Source organism: Anticarsia gemmatalis, chromosome 11, assembly GCF_050436995.1.
Source record: "Anticarsia gemmatalis isolate Benzon Research Colony breed Stoneville strain chromosome 11, ilAntGemm2 primary, whole genome shotgun sequence".
In the NCBI taxonomy this organism is placed as follows: domain Eukaryota; kingdom Metazoa; phylum Arthropoda; class Insecta; order Lepidoptera; family Erebidae; genus Anticarsia; species Anticarsia gemmatalis.
This window is the reverse complement of record NC_134755.1, coordinates 3,003,742-3,028,861: the sequence shown is the minus strand read 5'-3', so window position 1 is coordinate 3,028,861 and position 25,120 is coordinate 3,003,742. Positions and strand designations below refer to the sequence as shown.

At 35.1% G+C, this 25,120-nt stretch overlaps 1 protein-coding gene across 1 annotated transcript in view; it reads left to right on the top strand.

Moving 5' to 3' along the window:
• LOC142976621 (uncharacterized) overlaps positions 1 to 24,666 on the top strand; it is a 35,953-nt gene extending 11,287 nt beyond the window's left edge. Inside the window, exons 2-6 of the mRNA XM_076120067.1 lie at positions 7,307 to 7,458; positions 13,759 to 13,873; positions 18,261 to 18,459; positions 20,635 to 20,800; positions 23,720 to 24,666. Of these exons, the coding sequence (XP_075976182.1) occupies positions 7,307 to 7,458; positions 13,759 to 13,873; positions 18,261 to 18,459; positions 20,635 to 20,800; positions 23,720 to 23,839 (752 nt within the window). The 3' untranslated portion in view covers positions 23,840 to 24,666. The remainder of the gene's footprint in view (positions 1 to 7,306; positions 7,459 to 13,758; positions 13,874 to 18,260; positions 18,460 to 20,634; positions 20,801 to 23,719) is intronic.
• The last annotated feature ends 454 nt before the right edge of the window (positions 24,667 to 25,120 follow it).

Sequence of the window (25,120 nt, the reverse complement as noted above, 5' to 3'; positions counted from 1 at the left end):
TTATAAAGTAAACAATATATTTATAATATTTTTAGCGAACCGAATTTTGGTCTGAACGTCTCTGTACTGAGGGCTCGAAAAACGTATATTTTACCAATTAAGATAACAGCTGTTACGCCATGCCAAAGTCCTCTTACAGCTTGAACATATTTTGACACTAAATTGTCCAATGACTAAAAGAGAAAATAAAAATAAGTGATTTAGCAGCTAGCAATAAACGTACTAATAGATACCGGATGCTTATACCTATGAATAAAGGCCTAAAGTAATATATGTATATTTCAAATAAGTACTTAATATAAGACATTATTATACTATATGTATAGTATCTTCATTGTTTTAACAATCCAATCTGTTATAAACGTAGGAAGCATCCCAACAATACACTGATTGAATACGCGTATGGCTGCTCGAGATTGCACCGTCTTGTATTGCTCGTGTAATGAATCTACCCACATTGTTGCTGTACACCAAATGTGTTAACAATATAGAACGTAGACAGATTGATACGTGTAGGAAATTAATATTGATCTAAATTAATAGATTTCTACTAAGTATATATCAGAAACATGATATTATAAGTGAATATTATGTAATAGCTGAGTGGTCTCAAGCTAAGCCTTCCATTCAACGATATTTTTTTTTTTAAGTTATAATCATATTTATTTCGAATAGACTCATGTTCTAACGATGAAGGAAACATAGCGGTGAAACCTTTGCATGCCTAAAAGTTCTTTAGAACTGATCTTGAAGCTCTACAAAGTCACTGACGGCCTGTGTATTGAACGTAACGCCTAAATCCTCGATCACTTTAAGAGGAGACCTTTACCCGACTATAGGACAGTAATGGGTTAACTATTATTATTATTTCTTTGTTACAGAAAATTGTGTCAAATTCGCATACTAAGATTCATTTGTTTGCGTCGCTGGAACTTTAGGAAATATACAAACAACGGACACAGAGTACAACCAGTGGCAAAACAAGTACATATTTGTCGATCGCACAAATAATTGTTCCGTGTGGGAATCGAACCCACGACTTCCCGAAGCAATGATAGCGGCGTGGCGACCCTAATCACTGCGCCACGGAGGCCGTAAATTAAAAAAATCACTTGCGTTACATACACATTTTTTTAAGCAGCTAAATAAACACATTTCCTTTTAAACCTTCTCTTTACCTGTACATTTAGTGTGTACAAAGTTATAATTCCCTCGCGCCACTGCAACTGGCCGACCAAGAAGTAACTTAATTAAACAGCAACTGAATTATCTCAGTACTCTGACTCAAAATGAAATAAACTTGTATATTTCGAGTATATGTTTGACTAAGATTTGACTTAATTATTTTGTATCTCGCCTTATATAACTGTCGCCGTTATATAACTGTCATTATATAAGTTGCTACTCAACTTTACTGAAATTTCGGAACGTCGACTTTTCCTAACTATGTTAAACTATCGCGACTTGTAAAGGATAACACAATTTTGTACGGGTCTTGTTTGCGATAAGATTTGAAATGAACACATTTCTGATCCTTGATGTTTCGACCAGATTACTACTGATGATGCTTTACATCTATGTAACAAAAATTTCATTGCTGATTCCTTGGTTTATACATTATGACTATCGTTATTTTTGTTTAAATTAAGTTATTATTCGCAGTTTCCAGGCAATTTCCTACATCCAGTACTTTCGAGCATGATATTTCTTGCGGAAAACACCAGGGGCGCTGATTAGTTTTTCACAAATATTTGTTTTATAGCTAAATACTGTTCGCTTGTCGTTAGTCGGTAATGGTAGGCAATCCTTTGTCAAAACGATTCTGTTTGCTGGCCACTAAAACAGTTTGAAAATCGGTCGGCAATTATGTCGTACAAGATTTTCCGTTGACTACCTATCATCGGCAGTGCGTAAAAACTGTTATCTGGAGTGGTACATAGAGTTTTAATTAAAGCCGGACCTACCCTCGAGTGACCGTGGGTAGATCAAATTGACGGAAAGCTCCGACATATTCGGGACAAGGTCGGTGTAATGACAATAGTTATTGCAGTACTTGTCTCATACATTCGCTTTAGGGCTACATGTATGATATGAGAGTAATTGCTTTCTGTGAGTATAGGTATGTGCGAAAAAGTGAATATAGAATGAATGTGTATTATTGTGTTTCTATAAATAGGTACGGTAAGATCGTATCAATCGATTAAAATATGTCTATTTAAGATACTGATTAATAGAAATCTTCATATCATAACTGCAGCGCAATTGCCGACAGTCGGCACTATCAAGCATCGAGAGTTTCAATTTAATATGTACTGAAAAATAGTTCCGACAGACCTTCCCACAGACCAGTTGTCGATAGTAGTAGAGAATCAGGCTACTGGTTTCATTTGCTACTGTAACTCAGAAAAATCTCAGAAAAGTACTCAATAAACATGTCAGAAGTCCGCAACGCTTTCAAACCCAGACAATACATACTATGTTTTGTCTGGGTTTGAAAGCGTTTTTGGATACTAAAACTTTATAGTTTATATGCATCGCTTCTAAAGTTAGCGAGAATTGCGTCAGAGACGTAAATTTGTACCACAACTTACGAACTTTGAGTTCACTACAATAAGTTCTTGAGTAAAGCCTTTGACTAAAACTTAGTTGCATTGTTTATGAACAGATAAAACGGCTTATGCTGAAGCTAAACTGTCTTATAATAATTTGGATGCTAAGCTCCAAGTTCTGTGTTGAATCTCCTAATAGACGAGTAATAGATATGTACTTTATCCTATACCTAATATTATAAACACGAAAGTTTGGTCTTACTCCATTACACCGAAACTATAGAACAGATAATGATGAAACATGTTATAGGTTAAGTAACTAATAACACATAAGTAATATCAGTACTCTCTTTTAGCCATAGATTTATCTGATATTTTACATCAGCTATATAACTACCTGATAGTCTACGCAGACTAAGTTACGGTATGAGCTAATAGGTATCCAATATAATAACTTTCAACTTTTTTATGTTAATTAAATAAATTTTCGTTGTGTTTTTCAATATATGAAAATGGTTATATTGTTTGGCTTTTACCGTGTGTTTTGACAATTTTATAACTAAGGCAGTTTTTTTGTACACAAAACTACGTTCTTTGCTATAAAAGTAAATTAAGTTATTTGCAATAAAAGTCTTACAAAACTTGTTCTTTACTTTAAGTCTAGTTACTTTTACTCTACATAATACAATTTATTCTTAAAATCTTACTTCTAGTCTAGGTAGACACTGAATAAGTACGTACATAGAACTTAAAGTCTTCAAACAAAATCAAAAAGTCTGTTAAACTTTTTAAATGGATAGTTCGATATTTCTACATTCTTTCTCTGTCCGGTCTTTTCCCAAGAGTGTTGTACTCGTAGGTAATTTTTTAACAAGGTATATCGTGATTCTTCTTCTTGGTCTTCATGATTTTATGAACTGAAAATAAAATAAGTTATACAGTGTTGTATCTTGTATGATTTGGTAAAATTCCCTACATAATTATCAATTCTCAGATAGTATGATACACTTACATACAGCATACAAAATGTTTGTAGAAGTCCAAAACAACAACAATTCACAAGTTCGTGAGAAGATACTAGTGTCTGAAGTAATAATGAGCTCTGTAAAAGGCACCCAACAAACGAAATAATATTCAGGTAAAGCCAATATTAAAACACTGTACGCTATATTGTAGATTTATCATGAAACAAAACTTCCAAATCTACATGATATTAAAAATGTATCAAACAAAATCAAAGGAAGTGCGCGTAGTCGCGTAACCTTTTTCAAAAAACATTGTACAAAAAGTACGGTATTAAAATAAACGAGGTGAAACGGAAACAAAAATGTAATTTTAGTACATTCGCCGTTAAAAGCTTTCGCGAATACTCGTGAAAATACATTCGCATTGTGAAGTGTTCCCTTTGTTTACACATTCGTATGAATACTTTCGGGATTCCTGCAGATTTGCCTGTATGTGTGATACCCCTAAAATCGAGCGTGGGTTGAATCGGGCTTTTATTTCAGTGTTATTTAACTTTTACTATATATTTGCCTGTTTCTATGATTACAACTACTGACCACTAGATGCCGGTGTCAATTCCTATGTTTGGCAAAATACCTTTGGACTTTTCTTATGTATGTTCTCAATAGTAGCCCGGAGTTTGGTAGGTAATGTGCCCGGAATATGACAGTAGCTGATTTCATATTTTATGGTACAAACTAGAGACTACACATCGTAAATGACAAAAGCTTTGGTGTATTTATACACTTTTGACTATAACAGGCGTTAATTGGTAAATACAAGTACAACAAAATTATTAAATAAAATATTTCATTATAATTTGAGTTAATACGTCATCAATGTGTAAAACATTGCGTTTTACACATTGATGACGGTATTAAGCTAGAGTTAAGCCTCGTAATAGGGGATTATCTGTTTGATCATTATAAACACCCTGTTGAATATATTTTGATCATGTTTACACAACATTCAACAAAATAAGTAATGGTTTTATCCAAGCATTTAAAAATAAATGCAATTATAAGCGGAATTTATTCGGTATGCGGTATACTGAGGTATTTAGTGAATTAGATAATTATAATAGATGTATTCAGGCCAATGATGATGAGTGAATTCATATTTTTGTTGTGAGGCATCGTATTGTCAATAATATATTTATTTCTTGGCCATCTTGTTTTTCTGTAATTTTTTTTAAATAAACGTATTGTGTGGTACAAAATACGATTCTCGGAAATGTTAACACAATTTACCAAAGGTTGACCGCGTCGAGACATAACTTGATTTGACCAAATATTGTTTTCTCAGTTGCGTTTATTTCGTATAAATTCAATCATGATTCATTCTATTTCTTAGAAAGGAAAAGGGCTCGGAACAAAAATAGATAGTATTTGACCCTCTACCGTGAACTGAACACGAGTCTTCTGTTAAGATTTAGAATAAGAAAGTAAACTAATGGGCTAATTCCTATTCTTTCGTAGTGCATGAATTTTAGTACTATCGCCGTTAAAAGCTTTCGTTTCGTTTCGTTCCATTGAAGATTTGATAGATTTCAAAGGCGTTTTCTTATATGAGTTTAAACGCTATTGAATAGATAAACTACCGCTAAATGTAGGTACTCAGAAATCGGGGTTCAGTCCACTACACAACGCCAAACATCCCAAGTATCATCTGTTCAAGAAATACGAGCCTTCCATTATCCCCATCTGTTTCGTAATATTTTTCTTCGTACACCATCGAAATGTGGGTTGTAATGAAATGTTTTATGACTATGACGTGCAAGCCATAGATACGAAAATCCCTTTATTATTACAAAAACAAAAGGAAGCCGCCATCTATCATGTACAGTGAAAAGCAAAAATATGTTTATGCAGCCACATTTTCAAGAATTTTTATTCATGAAAATAGTAAAATTCTAACTATTACTTAATTTCTCCGGTCTGTGCCTACCTCCATGGAAAGAAGGTGTGATTTGATCTATGTAAAGTAATTTTACAATCTATTGTATTTGTTGTCGACTAATAGTACCTAATAATTAAATTGATACTTTCATACACAACAGTATGACTGAAAACGTGATATTGTGTCCTTATGTTTTTCATTGACTGTATATGTATGTGTAGCTATTTTTACAGGACTACTAATAAAACATTATCTTTAACTTTGGCCAAGGTTAACTTTCATCAAAATGTTTATCAAACTTTTCTAGATAAAACAGATTAAATATACGCCCACGCGAACATGCGCTGTTTACTTACAAAATATTATGAAAAGCAATACATGTAACACTGTTGGTTGATTCTCAAATAACATCTCATCTAGTAGTGTTGCTATAAGGATGTATAACGTGATTTCTACACGCAGTATGTACTTATTATAGTCCTACCCCTTAGTAGACAACCTTGAATGCATGATTCGCGACTGGCAGAGGTACAAAAATACAGAATTTATAACTTCAGTGTTTGCGATACCAAGCTACTCGGTTGGTAAAAGTCGATGGTAGTGGTGTGAATCTGACGTGTTATGAAGAAACACACCTTTTTTGAATATTTGTATCAGATTTCCTAATTTTAAGTTGTCAATATGCTTGCTTCATGAATATAGGAGGCATATCTTTATAATAATCTAGTTTGTCAGTCTGCTTCCCAGATCTTCGACAAAATACTATAGTTATTGAAGTTACTTCTCTACATTACACTTACAAGCCTAAATTCATATTTACCAATAATTCAATAACAGAAAACAGTTTATTTTGTTGTACTTTTCCGAAGGTTTTGAACATTGACAAGGGGCACAATCCGACTTCTCAATTAGTCGCGGTTAAAGTTATCACGAACTTGGCAAAGTTAATTGTTTATGTTTCTACGAAGGGCGCTTCTTCAACAAGTCAGTATTAAAAGTTAAGTGACGGTTCGCTAGTGACAGATTGTCAGGTTGTCAAAACAACTTAGGGACGAAAACAGCTGTACATTTTAAGTTCGTTCGTTGCCTTCTTCTTGTATGTTTTACAGTTTCTGCACATTTTTTATTTACTTATTGCTATATTAACTGCACGTTTGGTGCAGTGGTTTAAGCGGTCACCTCGCCGCAACAACCGTAGCGCCGCGTGTGGTGGGTTCGAATCCCACCCGGGACAAATCTTTGTGTGATGAGCACGAGTATTTTTTCTGAGCCTGGTTGTCAATTTATCTATATAAGTATATATTTAAAAGTATATGAGTATGTTTATCAGTTATTTGGTCACCATAGTACAAGCTCTGCTTAGCTTGGAATCAAATAACCGTGTGTGAGTTTTCCAATAATATTTACTTATTTATTTACATGTATATCTATTCGTAAATTGAACAACCTCTGGATTAAGACATTCAATCACAGCAAACACGGACCCGCAATCAAAATAAATATATCTTTCTGAATATGCGACATACCAGAATATGCCAAACAATGTTCGAATAATACCCTCCCACAAAAAATGTCAGCGACATTACTGGCTTATGATGTGAGGAATATGTAAATACGGAAAAGCATAATAAACTGTAAGCTTTTGTACACAGCTAACCAAATCATAAGCCTGCGGGGAGAACATCACATCTTAGAGTTGTATACTGGTTTCAACGCTCATATTAAATGATTTACTGATTAGATAATTCCTTCTGCACTAATCCTGCCAAATCATTAACCTATCGGAAGCTCCTCACTCCCTGCAGTACGTTTACTCATATTTGTTTAATCAGATACATCTTTCTTTCAAACAGTTCTACACGCCAAAGCGGCTATGTGGTCGCGCAAGCAGTCGGTGTGCAGCGCCGTGAGCGGTGCTTCAAGAGGAGATGACGTCGAACTACCTCTCGGCAATGGCGTTCAGCTATATCCCTTTGCGATAGCACTGAGGGTTCGAGTGCTTCAGGTAAGAATATATTTCATATACCTAAGTAATATAGGGTAAGAAGGAGCTGGTAAGATTATTCTAAGGATTTGAGGAAAAGCCGACAGTTTACAGCAATTGTAAATTAAAAGGGAGATAATATTTTTTTTGCGTGAAAATAAGTAAATTTTTAAGTATACGAAATAGGAAAAGCATGACTTGACCATGATGAATATACGATACAATAAAATCATTATACGATACAATTTTCATCATACAGATCTTCAAACAAAGGGTGTTGAACTCACGGGCTTGAAGTAATAGACGAAAAAGAATAACAAACCCCCGGTTTCTGAGTATATTTAGCGGTAGTTTATCTATTCAATTGCGTTTTTTGTATGAGTTTTAACGCTATTGAATAGATAAACTGCCGCTAAATGTCCCTCAGTAAATGCAACATGTTCTACTAAACTCCGCGAACCGTTTTATTTAGGGAGCAATTTGTACATTTTTCCGTTCGCGTTACTCGAAATGTGCATGAATATTCATAAATAAATGGGGACAAATACTAGAGCAATTAAGTGCCGTTGTCTATATTCATTGTTTTTGTACTAACCGTTTAAAAAACATTTAAACGGGAAACGTTTTATTAAGCGGGATAGCGCCGGACTTAATGGTGCAAGCGTTTGTAGGAAACGACTGGATATAAACATTCTTTTGTTTGTTTTTAATGTTTATTGTGAAATATTACTAGCTCTTCCGGGTTTGTGTTTCTCAAAGAGCAAAACCAGCATACTTTGGGATTATTTATCAAAAGGATTAAAGCGTATCTGTGATGCGAAATCAAAACAATATACATATCTTTTTCGACACTAGCGAACGTCATCATCCTATGTTGAAAACACGAAGATCCACGATCTATCAGACTAATTTGCGTCGTGAGCACCACGTCGACCAGATTGGCGCTGACTGACTCTTTGGATAGTAACGAAAGTATAATCGATAGTATATTATTAGTTTAATTTTTTTGAGAATAGCGTCAACATCTTCTAACTTTCATAACCATTTTAACGCCTTCGTATAGAATGCGAAATTCGTTAAGGTTTAATTCATTTTCCTTGTAAAAACTATCATGGTCAATGGCTGACTGTACTTCGTTCATACTTCTAGTGTCACGTTCCTTCAGAAATTGTAACAAAACTATAAGGAACATTTCTACACAGAAGCAACACATAACACTGCGAGTCAGGTGCCATCTATCCGTAACTGTCCGCGACTGACCATTTGTAGGTGATCACGTTCTAAACTAATGGCAGATCGTTTCTCTTCGTTTACAAGAATTATTATAGTCTTAAATCTACCTTTATTTTTAAGTTCGCAAGACTATTATGAATAAAAGAGTTTAAAAATATTTTATTTTCTTTCTTTGTTAAAAAAGATATTAATATTTTTCTATGTAATACTTAACTGGAGGACTCAAGGCCTAACCGCTCTTTTTCGTTTGGGAGGAGACCCTTGCCCTGCAGTGGGACGGAAAAGGGTTAATAAAAAAAATACTTAACTGATAGTGTGCTTGACCGACGTACGCAACCCAGCGCAGCGGAGGGAAAGCTAACATTTTATTCTAAAGACTTAGCATAGTTAAAAATATAATTAAAGTTTAGGAATTCGTCCCACAGCTAACTCGTCTTAACAAAGCAGAAGGTAGTCTTACGAAGTTCTTAACTCATCCTAACAGCCGATAAGCCAACTTTCATCTACATACTAATTCAGCTCACGTAGAGGTACACAGCTTTGCATGAGTAATTGATGAATAAATTATAGATTATCTGTTCGTGTAATAATTTTACATACTACGCTTAAGATGATCCCTTAAGATGTTGCTGAAGTCTTGCAAAACCCTTGTCGTTATGTAAGGACATAAATTACATTTCGACCCCTTTTTCTTAGGGTAGGAGAGAGACAAAACCAAGTCCCACGTTTAATAGGATACTGAAGATACAGTTAGTGAAGTTTCTTAATAAATTAATACTAGATTCTAACAGCGACTTCAACCGCATTAATAGATTTACTATTAAGTATCCTATGTCAAAGATGATAAACTAATACTGATGATGTTCGGCATAATTACATGCCGAACATCATCAAAATCAATCTATTAGTTTTTTCGTGAAAAGGCAACAAAATAAATATTCGTGGTTTCATGTTAACGAACTCTCACAGCTATTAATTAACATGTGATCTAATTAAAATATGACAGTTGGGATCTATAAACCCAGGTCCAAAGCGCGTTTGCACTAAAAATATATCCATCATTTTAATTTAAAAAAACACTAACTTTTCCCCGCAATTAGGGAATTCAATTACTATTCAAATATGGTGCTCACTCAACGCTTTGAAACGTCGCCCATTAGGATGATTAATGGAATTCACAACATTTCAGTCGCATATACGATTGCCAAAGTTTATTTGTTGATCCAGTTCGTTTTGAAATTCGGAACAAAACATTTGCCACCAGCAATTTTAGTCAAATTTGTACTGTTTTATGATTTATACTCCCCTTTTCCAACGATTCCATATAGTCAATACTAGCTGACCCGTGCAACTTCGCTTGCGTCACATGAGAGAGAATGGGTCATGATATTCCCCGTTTTTGTAACATTTTTTACTGGTACTCTGCTCCTATTGATCCTAGCGTGATGATATATATCCTTCTTGATCTTCCTTGATGATAGATAGCCTTCCTCGATAAATGGGCTATCTAACACTGAAAGAATTTTTCAAATCGGACCAGTAGTTCCTGAGATTAGCGCGTTCAAACAAACAATCAAACAAACAAACAAACTATTCAGCTTTATTATATTAGTATAGATTATGGAGTATCGAGAGTTCAAAATGTACTTCATGAATAGATCTTACAACGCTTGTAGGAGACGCTAAACAATTTTTCATACAACATTTCTTGAAAGATAGTCAATCTTGGTAAAAAATTGCGCTACGGCAGCGTACACTAGCGATTTTATGCTCAACATGCATGTTAGAAAATATGTTAAGATTACATTTCAATAATGATGAGATCATGACAGCTGGCGTTCTTAAGTTCCAGTACCCATTCGGTAACAAAGCGTAATATTATTAGCAACTAGCGGTCTTCAGACTCCATCTACCTATTTGAAAACACGGTATAATACTACCTAAAAACAATAGAATAAGAATAAAACAAAGTTACAAAACCCCAACCTTAAAACACAAAGTGGTAGGTATAAATACTTCCAGTACGTTGAAAAGCTTATAGAATTCCGGGAAGGACAGCGAGTCACATTTATCCAACGCTTCGAGTAGGTGCGAAGGCCTGATAAGACTCCCTAGAGGCAAGTTTACAAAGACCAGGTGTAAGTACGCAAGGAAACGCTATCAAAGGCGGTTTTAGACGAAATCAGCGGTTATTTTAACACGTAGGAAATGGTCAAATGGTTTGAAGTTTGTTGCTTTATTTTTATAAAACCATGTTTTTTACTATTGAAGAGATGAAAAGAAATAAACATTTTGCAATGTATGGTTTCCATTTATATGATAAAAAAGACTAGGTTATTGCCACAAAACACGAAGTACACTTGAATGCGGGCTGCTAAATTCCTTTAAATGAAAACTATAAAAATATATTGCTTTACACGGAATTAAACCATAGATATTTGTGTTAACTACCACAGCGCCTACAGTAACACTTTTCATTTGCGTTTGTATTTTTAGAAAACATTGTATTGAACGTTCGTACGGGACGCCCCTTTTTGATATTAAGAAAGCGCTCAAGTGAATATAATATGTTTATTCATAAAAAAAGTTTCAGTTTTATTCAATAAACTATTCGTTTGCTATTTACAGTAATGTCAAAGGAACTATAAAACAACCCGGAAAATAAAAGTAAAACAAAAGTATTGTTGGAATGCCCATTTGCTTGCCACTTGCCATTTGCCCGCTGCGGTTCAAAGTAATTTCATACAAGTAAAAATTCAATCAGAACTTGGACTATTGGGAAACAAAATTGTGTTGAAACCGCGTCATATTGTTAATACAAAATGGATTTTTTTAACGAAATGCTTTCAAATTGGTCAGAAGCACGATAATGTTGAAAGATTGGCATTCAATTAATTCCACCTATTAGCATTGAATTGAATGCTACTATTACTGCTTATTTTGTATGCATTTAATTTGAAAATAACATTATAAGATTAATGTAGTCTAGTAGCAGATTTGACTTTGACTTTGCATAACTCAGCAGCAGTTAGACTGATATTTAGTACACCTGTGCCATCCGCGCATTTTACATAGCCCTCTACTAACCCCCGGTTTCTGAGTACATTTAGCGATAGTTTATCTATTCAATAGCGTTTTATTTGTATGGTTTAAACGCTTTTGAATAGATAAAGAATCGTTAAATGTACTCAGAAACTGGGGGCTTTGCCCAGTTCTTATCCGATGGGTTAGTACAACATGATTTTGTCAAAAACATGCTGTAAAGAGATTTCGCAGATTTTTTTACTACTTAAGGCTGCACGGGCTCCGTAGGTCGGTATCGCGTGCCCGAATATACTCTATGATCGGAAATATCTATACGTAGATATCCTCAACCACACTGTTCAGCAACACTATCAACAGCTTTTGGTGCGTGAAATATAGGCTTGATTCACACGTGTACACCACAATTTCACTAGTTCCCAACCAATAAAGGCTCGAATAATCCTATGTCCAAAATTTAAATTGTTATTGACAATACATATCCCCTAAAAGGAATTAATTTATAGGTTTTCCTAGAATCCATACTAAGGCAATGCATAATAATGTAGAGTTTGCCTCACTATATCTCGTTCAATTTGGAAGAGTTAGCAACTGTTGTTTTAAAAAGATTGATTGTCTTTAAAACTTTGTTGGCAATGTCGTAGAGATCGATCAATATACGGGTACTTTGTTACTTGCCAGCTGATGCTACATTTCAGGATCACACTGAATCGACATGTATCAAGTCTTATACAATGTATTTATGCCAGACAAATATCTTTTTGGCGGTTTTCAGTAGCTTTTACGCTAATTTCCTGACTTATTAAATAAGATAGAATGAGATGTTGTAACTATCTCAAACTTAATATACTAGTTTTGATTTATTTTGTGGGCATGACTTGCCCTGACTTGACTTTGACTTTGATTTTAAAGTTAACAATTGGCTTAAAATATACCACACATAATGACTTTCGTTAGTCAGAAAAGAAAAATCATATCTAAATTAAATAGCCCTATTATCCAGTACTGTTCAATTAAATAAACTTGTATATAATTAAAGTACGCGATTTGCTTTTTGGTATATAATTAGCCGGCCTGAGATAAAGCACGGATGTCGATTACTATCGGCCATTACACCACCCTCGAATAATACTCAGGTCAAGCTGCATGGAATTGGGTCGCTACTGAAAACCAAACATTGATTTCAACCAAATGGAGTAACGATTGGCGAGATTTTCATCATTATGGAAATAGTAATTTCTTATATTGACTTGAATTGAACTCAGTTTTTTTTTTGGATTCTACTACATAATATACTTAACAATATTTTATATTATGTTATATTTACCTTATTCGATCTCTGCCTACCTTTGTGGGAAAAAAATATACATATAGCAAAGGAAAAAACACAACCATTGGCATTGTTCCCATCAAGTCAGGTTAACGCCCATATTCATTCCTACAAATAGGTTTTATGTTAAAATCCAAAAGTATTTGAATTCTGTTTATTGAAATAGCGCTGATTGTACACACTTGAATTGACATTCAAGTGTTTATTTAAGTAGGTAGGTACATGGAGCTGTTTAATTAAACTTGTTGGAACCTGGTTCTATTTTGGACCTTGTATTCCCTATTGTTCCTTTGAACCGTATTGTAATTTTATTCATTCCGAAATAGCAGAACGTGTAAAGCAATGGTCAACATCAGGGCACGTGGATTTGAATCTCGAAACTACTAAGTTAAAGTAAATATTGACGTAACAAACAAATAGTTGCAATTATGTTATATAATGTCTGTTGAATATAACCCGACAACTCGATAATAGTCAGTACTGTCTCGGGTTCATTTCCTGAGTCGGGGAAAAAACTATTGGTATTTTCTAATTGATATAGTAATATTTTCAATAGTAACCCAGACTTTGGTTAAATGCCCCCTACACGACACGCTGCCGTTGCCTGAACCATTGGCAAATCAAAATAACAGACGTGTTATTATGTATGTAAGAATATAATAATACATAAGTATGGATGTAATCTTTGAATATTGCTGACCAGTTTTTAATTTCAGATTGTCTGCGGTATTGGAGGTCTGGTTCTGGGCGCTGTTGGCTGGTTGGAGGAGAGACAGAAACCAGCTTTGGGTCTTGGAGTACCAGCAGGAGCCATCACTGTATTGGCTGCAGGTAAACAAAATATTTTACGTACGTTATTTCTTAATAAGCCACCATGAAGATCTTGTATATAGACATGAAGAAGTATATTTTCAATGTGATAATACGATACTACACTATAACTAATACTGTCATTGTACATCGAAGGGTGGTAAGCCGAGAATTATAAGTTCATGATTTCGTTAATAGTAGAATGTATTTAAAAAAAAAGAACAAGTCGCGTAAGTTTAAAAGGTATGATTTATGTAAATCGATTGTTTAGATATTAGTGCTAGTTTTCGTGGCTAGTTGCGCTCATTTGTCGGTAAACGATCAGTGGGTTAGGCAACCTTGGCGCGGATATTCCGTAGATGTGTGGCCGTAAAGTGGTATTTGAACTAAGCGTCTCCGTGCTTCGGAGGGCACGTAATAATTCGGTCTCGGTTGCTGTCAATAAGATTCTTCGGGCGGCTTGAACAACTTTGACTCTAGGTTGATCACTAACCTCACGACGAACGAACGAACAAAGTGCTGTTTACGACAACAAAACAATCTTAAACAAAAAATATCTGCACATAAAATACTCATTTATACTATCTTCGCCATTAAACCAAAAACGTTCAGGTATTTCCATACATCAGAGAAAAGTAAACGTCATAAATATTAGGCGATAACCGACAACAACCATTAAACACTGCTCCCCCTTCAGAAGAGGGGAATAAATAGGGGGTGTAATGTTACGTCATATTTTATACTACAGCGAACAGAACTGAGAGCGATTTATGAAACCAAAGTGTTATAGTAATGATGTGTTGTTTTAGAGGTGTTGAAATTAGTATTATTTTTATTATTTTACAAGGTGGATTTTTCTCGCTCTTTTGAAGAGATCCACCCCTTCTACATGCCATGCAAGCCAAAGCCAAGCGTTACATGTTATAAAGTAATTGCAGATGATATTATGGATGATGATGAGAGGAATTTGCGATACGACAGTTGTTGAGTATGGTAGTCTTTTGGAGTAAGTGTAGTGTGTGTGTGGGCATGTATAGGATATCTAGACTTTGTTATTAATAAATACCCAAGATATAGGCGAATATTGCCCCAAAATGGCTGCCACAAGTGATGATAGAGGGGACTGTAAATCCAAGGGAATGGTATTTGCTAAACAGCGGGATACTTAGTTTGTAAATTAAAAATTCAATTCTATGTAACATACTAGAATTTGAAAACTATCTTCCGTCTTTCAACTGTCTAAAACTCACTTAAAAATGTTTAGTAATCGAGAAAGAATCGAATGCAAAAATGGTACCCAAAAAATATCTACAGGCATTTAATATTTTGTGTGTGCACTTGTGTAGGCTGTATCAGTACAAATAAAACTACATAATTACAATTGTATAGCATTTCTGAACGGACACAGGCCGACATAAATGTATGTACCTAAATCACATAGGTACTTTTGTTTACGATTCATTTACTTCAATAATGTCAAATTGCTAAGTATCAGAAAAACAATTATAACACCTAAATTCTCATTACTTCAACAGCAAGGGCAATACAATGACATTGTACAGAATTTTACGACCTTCAACGTGCTCTCAACACTTATTTCCAACTTGAAACGACTGTTAATGCTACATTTTGTATTCAAAGTGTGGCAGATGCTATTTATTACTTGCAATTAGCAAGTTCTCAGTTTAACGTTACAAATTAAATAGGTACAGATGGGTGGTTCGAACCAACACGTAGCAAACTTCGCACACTGCGAAATCTTAAGAAGTTTTCACAACGAAGTCCGCCCCCCAACATATCTCGACGGCTTGATGTTCCATTTTAAAAGGATCTTCTTCTTATCGTATGGTTAGTGGTCAACCTAGTGTCAAAGTTGTTCAAGCCGCCCGAGGGCCTTTGACGTGGCTTAACGACTGTTATCTTAATTGACAACAACCGGAACGGACTTTTGACGTGCCCTCCGAAGCACGGAGACGCCCAGTTCAAATACCACTATGCGGTCACCCATCTATGGAATGACCGCGCCAAAGTTTGCTTACCCCACAGATCGTTTACCGACCGGTGAGCGCAACTGGCGCCTCTTTTTAAAAGGATGATGTGGCCGAATAAAATCTTGTAGGCGGTTTTATTTTCAAGACAGTCTTTTACAGATTTACTTTAAAGGCAGTTGCTGGCACACGAATGCGTAACAGATTCCTAAAAGTTAGTCACTTTGAGGAGAAATTGATATCGTTATTGAGGCTAACGAACTCTCTAAGTAAGTTCGATGATCCATATTGGCTGGCACACATCACGGATGTAGTCTGTCTTTTTAACCAATTAAAAAACTAAAAATGCGTTGCCTCAACGTAAGAAATAACGTAAATAAATAAGTAAGAACGTAAGAATCGCCATATCTGTAAAAATAGTCACTTTTCCGACTAAGATTTGTAAAATATTGTTGCCTGTTATACCAGCCCTACCTAAAAAGGGATGTCGCTTAAGAAAGTTCAACCTTAACTGTGTATTAGATATTATCTCAATATCAACGAATGTCACTGTCTGTTTTTAAAACAATGTAGATGCATCGGAAGTGTTGTTTTCGCTTAATAGTAAAGCATTCTGTATCTCGATTCTGTACAAGTATCGAGTACCGACAACCGGCTAGCTATCGAAATTTTGACATTTAGAATGTACTGCCAAAATGTTTCCTACGACACCCGCCAGAGGCGCTGATCAGATTTTCATACAAAATATCTCGATGACAGTTCGGTTGTCGGTAGTCGATAGTCGATAGTAGTAGAGAATCGAGGCACAGTTTGACCTATTTAGATTACAATCACGCCGACGCCTAGAAAGGCTTTTACGTAAATCTATGAGTCTGTAGGTACTAAACAACTACAATTTTAATAACGCGCTTACTTATTGTGAATTCTCAATCATTATTTTATTCTTGAACTTGAATTTGAAATATATTCAAAGAGAGATTTCAAATTATTTCAAAATGAATACCTCTTTAATAGGCTATAAATAAGGCTTCGTTTTAACGGTATAATGCTTTATTGCTCTAGAATAAATTATTAGCACCCTTGACAAAATTGCTTTAAAAATCGCTTACTTGAAAGTGTTAAAGATTTACAGGTTCATTTTTTGAGTTAAGCAAACAGAATGCTTGTTAGGAATAATATATCTGCGATAACATTATGGTTTAACCGATATTGATTAAATTTCAACTCGAAAATAATATAGGTATTTTATATGCGTTTATTTTTGTTAGTACAATATTTGTACGGGATTCATGGGATCCTCAATTTTTAGGGAAATTCCTACGAGAATGTGATCAACGGGATAAAATTTTACTATTATACCCGGACAAAGTCAGGCCGAGCCGCTAGTTTTAATATAAATAGTATTCGCAATATTCTTGTCACCATTTTCTATTGGTACGTGATGTGAAAATATATGAAGTTAGGAAGCCATATTAGTTGGGGTCTCGTTATCCCGCTGGCCTTAATTTAACGTTTAATTACTAAAGAGTAATGAAGAGCCTACAAAGCTTCAGTGTCCATACTTAAATATACCGCTTTCAGCTCTTCGGCTTTTTGCTTTGATTTGAAACTAGCTTTGTTACAATGTTCTAGGAGTGACTATTTCGATTAAACGTGGAAAATTATAATGAAAAATGTGATTTTGACGTGAAAAAAAACAGTTTTATTGAGTTCCACTTAGTCTCGTTCGTACACCCGAGTTGTGTTATTTAGGAACAAAAGAGATGAGTTATTTATCACAGATGAAATTCTTGGACAAATGGTTTAAATCTTCTCCAATAGGGATGTTGACGTATTTTTTTCTACACCTTGTATAAAGAGAAGTGTGTTTATATTAATATTTTTTAAATATCTGACTGACAGAAATTACAATAAGTCCAATTGTATTTTTTTATGTTATCTTCATCAATCATCCCTATTGTATCATTTGTACTAAGGATCTCTCACTTAAATAAAAATTAACCAAAAATCTATAATTTCAACCTCATATTTCCGTATTACACTGTCTATTTTTAATTATTTAACTTTGCTTCTAATCTTTCGCCGTTGAGTATCGAGAATGTCTTGACCTGAATAGTAACGTGAACTATCATTATATTCTCGAACTAGCCATAGCCAGTTGCGCTCACCGGTCGGTAAACGATCTGTGGATTTAACAACCGTTGGCGCGGTGATTCCATAGATGGGTGACCGCATTATGGTATTTGAGCTAGGCGTCTCCGTGCTTCGGAGGGAACGTAAGTCGGTCCCGGCTGTTGTCTACAAAGATAACAGTCGTTTAGCCATGTCAAAGGCCTCTCGGGCGGCTTGAACAACTTTGACACTAGGTTTACCACTAACCATACGACAAACAAACAACTAGGTAAATATTTTTGTTGCAGCGACTTCAATATACTACAGCCGAGGTTTCGGCGGGTGGGTGTCAGCACGTTCAAGAGCAACCCGTCACTGGGGGGCGCCGTGGAGAGCCCTGGGTCCATCGCCCTGCGCCGCCGTACCGCTCACCATGTTATGGACAGCTGCTATAGGAGCCCATATAGCTATGCTTGCGTTCTGCGTCAGATCTTTACTTAATATCGGGTGAGTCCCCATTGGAAGTCATTATCGATATTTTAAAATTATTGAATAGTATCGCGATTCTCTACAGTCAGTACTATGGAGTAACAAGAGTTTGAGATTTAAAAAGTACTGCAATCAATAATTCTTACAGCTCCCGCTAGAGGCACTGATGAGATCTTCATACTAAATTTCTCTGCTCTGTGGCGCGGTCGGTAGTATATGCGACTGCGGTGCGAGCGGTCTCGGGTTCGAATCCTGGGTCGGGCCAAAAAGTCTTTTCTGAGATTTTCTTATAAGAATTTCTTAGAAATTGCCCGGAGTTAGGAAATTGAGGTCGAAGACCTCCGTGCCTCGGAGAGCACGTAAAGCCGTCGGTCCTGCGCCTGACCTCTCACTGGTCGTGTCGGTTATCCGTCCCACCAAACTATGAGAGTGATGGAATAGAGAGTGTACCTGTGTATTGTGCACACACTTGGACACTATAAACAAAGTCCTGCACAGATGGCCAGGTTCAATGAAACTGACCGCCGTAGCCGTATATCGGCTAGGAGGACATTATTACTAAATTTCTCGATAACTAGATCGTCGATTGTGATAGAGAAAAGCGCAAAGATAATTTGATAACTTCCAGATATCTTGAACCCTCGCTCTGCCTAAAAATGTCTTCATGATCACCTCAAAAAAGACAATATTAACTTTCGAGACAATATTAAAATTCGCCTTTGACTTTATTTTATTCTCCTTTCACAACTATTTTCACTATTTTATACACTATTCTAGACTCCCTGTATCAGGTGAAATAAGTGGCTTAAAAATGTTTGCAACTTACAATGTCTTCATAAATTTCTGATTTAAATTCTCCGCAAGCGACAAAATTAATGTCACCCATATTTCTGTGCACTGAATTTTAACGAGACAAGCTATTAAAATCTTAAATAAAAATATTTTATGAAAAGTGAGAATAAATATGAAAATTTTATGGACATAAATCTTTTGATAAAAATGCCTACGAACGGTCACGTCCCCAATATCTGGAAAGAATCGCATTCTGAGATATTTTCAAAGGAGAATTATTATGATCACACTCCGCCGATTTTTGCCAATAAAAATGTCCAGTCAGGTATAGATAGGGAATGTCATTGTGAGGAATAAGTAATGAACTTCGATAGAAAATAGCAAGTACCTGTGCAGTATTGAACGCGTTAGCCTTATGACTTATGTTTTGAAATTTTATATTCTTTATGAATTGGATATATCCATCTCATAATATAACTACTTTATCTCGTTGATTCTGACATCTTATCAAATCTTTTCGCACATATATTTATAATTTAATCCGTTTTTATCATTGGCAAAAACGAATTTTATATAAAGGCTACGAAGCAATAGTTTCGAATGAAAATAGAATCCTTCGAATCGAATCTTTTCGAATATCAAATGCAAATATTTTACCCTTATACTTTTCGAGAAAACCTGTTTTGTTTTACATATTTGCCCTAGGGAATGAGATCCTCGGAATAGGTATGCTGTATTGAATACTATTGAACCACTTACTCAGTGTGCGTCCAGAATTTGATTGAATTCGAAAACGTTGATGGAATCCAATCGGATTTCAGGCACGTTGGTCACTCAACAAAAAAGTGAGGTTTATCTAAATTTTGATTGAATTTTAATTCAATTTCAAGTTTTTCGAAAGCTCTTCTGTCACTCTTGAAATGACACGTGAGTGTTAGTTGGAGCGACTGTTATTATAAAATTTTGAGTATAATTTTGGGTGTCAATACCATTTCGAATGCCCTATTAATTCCGTCTTTAATCCTGTTAAGTTGTAAAAAGTTCCATTTCTCTCCTCTCTCTCTCTCTTATATGAATCCCATACGTGGTGAGGTCAGCCTTCTCCACGTCGCTGTCCTGGACATCGTCTTCAGAAACCTCACACTCACTCATGTCTTCCAACTAATTAACAATAATAAAAAAAATATTCGATACGCCCAATCATAAAACTTCAACTTTACTGGCTATCTTTTTCATCCGTCTAGCAGCCTAATTACCCAACCTTTATCAAGTGAAAAAGTTGGTCAAGCCTTAAGTCCATCCACTTAATTTAACACTCTAGGGAACTAAGGACTCTTTCCATTAATTTACCTTATACTTGTAAAGAAAATCTAGTTCTACTAAGTTAAAGTTTTCTTTCAGTTGCGGTAGTACAACTTGTATCGGAGTAGCTGGTGCCCAGTTGTCGGTGTCCGTCATGACCCTGGGGGCTGCGATTTATATGTTGCAACTGGACCTGCGGTTTGATGCTTCGTTGTCTCCCCCGCCGAGGCAGTCTGACACGCATATATGTACTGCAGTTTCCATGGTACGTATCAATAGAGATGAAGTGTTTATTAGACAAGCTATGAGCTACAAAGTGCTGCTCTGGTCTTCTATTGAGCAAGGGTCTCCTCCCTTGGGGAACGAGGGAGAAGTAAAGCCACGTTGATCAAGTGTGTGTCGGGGATTTTGATAACATTCTATGATATGATTACACTTGCTTTTTTATGTTAAGTACGAAATGAGCACTAGGAGAATGAAAGTAATCGTATACCATTATGAAGAATGAAGGGAAGTAAAAAGAGAAATTATAAATTAAGAAACGCGAACTGGTCTTCGGATGCGCACCAGATTTCCGAAGCTGAGTGCTCTTTTAACGATTCATTTTCGATAAAAGAGGTCTGTGGTGAACAGTGCGGCAATTTAAAAGATAAATTATGAAGATAAAGGCCCACTATATAATAACATTTACACTATTCTCTCACGCGCAATTTACATGAGATAGGAATTTCTCTTCGTATTATTGGATTTAGACTAACAATTCTATAAATAGCTGTTTGTTCTAACAAAGAACAACAAAGCGGCCAAAACAATACAAGTGAAGGTTCCGACCTTAATTCCATTCACGAATAAGACAAATTCCCTAAACAAATTTTCCTCAAATTAGTAGGCAGCTTGTAAAATACATCAATCATCATAAAAAGCCAAGTATATTAAATAGATACAAAACGGAAGAATAAAAAATACTCAAGTTTTTCTCGCCTGTACCTCGCTCGTCTTACCTTTTTCCCGATAAAAAAGTTATCTCAAAGGACTGGCTTTGCCTTCAATTAGTAGCGGTTTTCGAATAATCGGGAAGTTTTACTGCAATATTATTGGAAGCAATCCCTTTGAGAGGGAAGCGGAAAAGCTCCCGTCCGTGTGCCGATTTTATTCCGGACGAAAATCGTCTAAAAGTTACGTTTGGGATTCCCGATAGATTTTCTATGTTGTCAATTTGTTGACTCGTTTGAGACTCAATTTGCTACAAATAAGTTGTGTTATAACTTTTCCATTTGCCTTTTATCAATTGCAATAAAAGTGTTTATTAATTCCGAGAAACTTTTTACCCATAATCGATTAAAATATTTGATTAACACAGTTGTTCATAATTTTCATATGGGATTCAAAATAAAAAGCGAGCATCAAATGCATCAAATCAGCAAATGTTTTAAAAATGCCTTATATCTCAGAACAAAAACCTGTAATCACCACAGCCTGTATTACACGAACTTTCATTTAAAATAATGTGTTCTAGGTATTTGCATATTAAGTTTTATGAAAGTAAAATATTGCCTTCTACACGTTTCTAGGTAATACTTACCCGTGCATGAACACACTGGTGCTTAAAACAAGACTCAGGCTTCACGTTACTTAATAAGCCGTAGTCATAATAGCTATTTGGCTCCAGATTTATAAAGATATTATTCTACCATACGTTAACAAAATCGTGTAATACGGTTTCTTATCACTCCTTAGTTCTGCCAAATATTTTATGTGTCAAATAAAAGTGGAAGTCACCCAAATATTGTAGGCCGGCTTCTAAAAATATGATGGTTTTCCTATTTGACCATATTTAAGTTTCTTACCGTAAAAATAAGATACTATTATAAAACACATATTATATAAACATGTAACAGTATTAAAATGATCATTATTTGATCAAAATAATAGTTCCAATGTGCTTCTAATTGCTTCATTAAGATCGTATCCAATATTCTCCTCTATAAACGCGACATGATATTGTAAATTCTAAACACTTCATACAATATTCAACAATCACCAACTGGTAGGAGTAACGAACTGCGAAATGCTCAATATTCCCTTAATATTAACGTTTATAACCATCTAAAGCTTTTAATTAAGAGAAAACTAAATTAGTATGTTATTTAATTTTATTGTAGACGACTCGCCAACCAAAACTACGTTTTACGTCGTCGCGAGAGTATTTTCAAACATATGTCAAAAAGTACAGGCTCTAAGCTTGTACTTTTTGACAAAAGTTTGAAAATACTCTTTTATCAGTTACATAAATGTTATTTACTAAATGGAAATCTAGCTCACGAGCTTGTCATATAGTATTTATAAGATTTAGCTGGAAATAGATGTTATTTAGAATAGATTGTAATCTGGCCAATATTACACAGTATCATAGAAGTATCCCGGTTCAGACGAACTTTTTTCTTGTTATGCTTACTCGTATCACCAAAGTTAACCTCATTCTCAACTTAATACAGCTCAAACAACAAGATAAATACTTAGATGTGTCTGGATAAAGAACCATATATTAAATGAATGCTTATTACAGCCGTAGAGAAAATATCACCCTAGAGAATTACTTTCGTATTTGCGATAGCTGAAAGTTTTGAACTTATTGCTGCTCTTGCCCCAGGGCTGTAAAGCGATGCGGTCGTTGAAGTTGCAATGGACATGGAAATTCTCTGGGGGCATGTTAGTAGATGTATAAATGCATTTATTCAAGACAATAATGCGACACAATATCTTGAAATGCCAATGTCTGACAGTATTCTTTATGTCGATGTATTTTCGTTTTTTTCTTCTTTATCAAGGATAATTAAAAAAATCAACAAGAAAGGGGAATACGAATGGACAATAGACGGTTTACACCTTACGCTTAGCAATTAAGTACAATCATAGACTGAAAAGACTGCAAAAAATTGAAAATGAAACAAAATAATTAAACGAATTCAATTGTGACAGCCTCCATGGCGCAGTGGTTCAAGTGATCACTACGTCGCTACCATTGCATTGAGTAGTCGTGGGTTCAAATAGTTGTTTCGAATCAGAATCTGGTTGCACTTTTCGTCCGTTGTTTATATGTTTGTAAAGATCATAGCAATACAAGTAAAACTTTTAGAACGAGAGTTGTCTTTAAAAAAATACTTACTTATAGTCTTTTTCCCAGGTACCATTAACATCAGTAGCCATCAACAGCGGGAACAGCGAAGCAGCCGACCCTGGTGGCAGTCCTCAAGGAAAGGAAGGCAAGGAGAAAGAGCCTCCGCCCCCCGAACCCCCCACCTGATGCGGGGAAGCCGCCTGAACGGACACCAAGTGCCCAGTGACAGTGACTTGAACAATTTTCATACTTGAAAAGTACCATTCTTCAATTCAACTTATTGTATAAGGAAGACATTTTGTGTAACGTAAATATTTGACAAAAATATAAGGTCTGGAATTTTCAAATTTTGTACGGGTATTTTCTTAAACATTATTTTGTCAATCTAAGAAAGTTTTAATTGAATATACCTACCCTTTTATTCTCTCTCTTCGGGCTTAACGTTCGAAAGCGGATGTACTTCGACATTCTTTCCACACAAAACTTTTGTGAGATGTCTCCTTCATTCGTATTGTGATGTAAATAAAGCAGTTCGGAGCTTTTAATGAAATATTTTGCCGATAAGGTCTGGAATTTTCTTGTGCCTTTTAAAAAAAACTGGCCCTAAATTTGTTGACTGACAAAGGATTTACTTTCCTTTCAGATTAACGTTTTTATTTATGAGAACATTGTAGGCTGTTGACATCCAATTACTTTGAAAATCTGAGGTATTTTTTAGTTTTGATGCTCAGTGAAAATCATTAGGGTTGACGGAATATTGATAAGGTTTATTAAACTGCTATCAAAAGAAAGAATATCGTTCTAATAAATTAGGCGCGCGTTTCTGGGAACTGTTAAATTGACATTCCGGCAATACCAAGTACGAATATTGCAATTTGAGATAGTAATTTGACATTATTGTCCGAACGAAATAAAATTAATCGTTAATTTAGGACCAAATATATTATTTTGCATAGAAAGAAGAGATTATTATACAACTTTAAGTTATTTAAAACATGCAATTTATAACAAAATCTACAATCTTATCCAGTTGACAAGATTTGTTCGTCCTCTTAAAACACTTATTAACAATTAATACATAACAGTCCTAAATAAATACCAATAAAATCTTGAGCTCTTATTTCAAAGAAAAATATCGAAAATGTCAGAAGTACTTAACATTCCTTCTAGTACTTTCATAGAAAAAACACATTGGCGTATTATTTCTATCCGAATAGTGATAGCAAATCTTCGTGTCCTATATTTGTATTAATCTGACCTTTTCGTTCTTATCAACGTATATCTCAAGGCCGTCCTTCATCGTCACATTCGTATTTTCATGTAAATAGGACTATTTTGTAACCATTCATGTGTAGTTAGACACTACGAGTAAATCTATGATTCTTGAATATGTGTGATGTCTATATTTCACGAATCGTAATTAACATGTACTGCAGTCATTTTTACGATGTTTTATAATCGAAATAG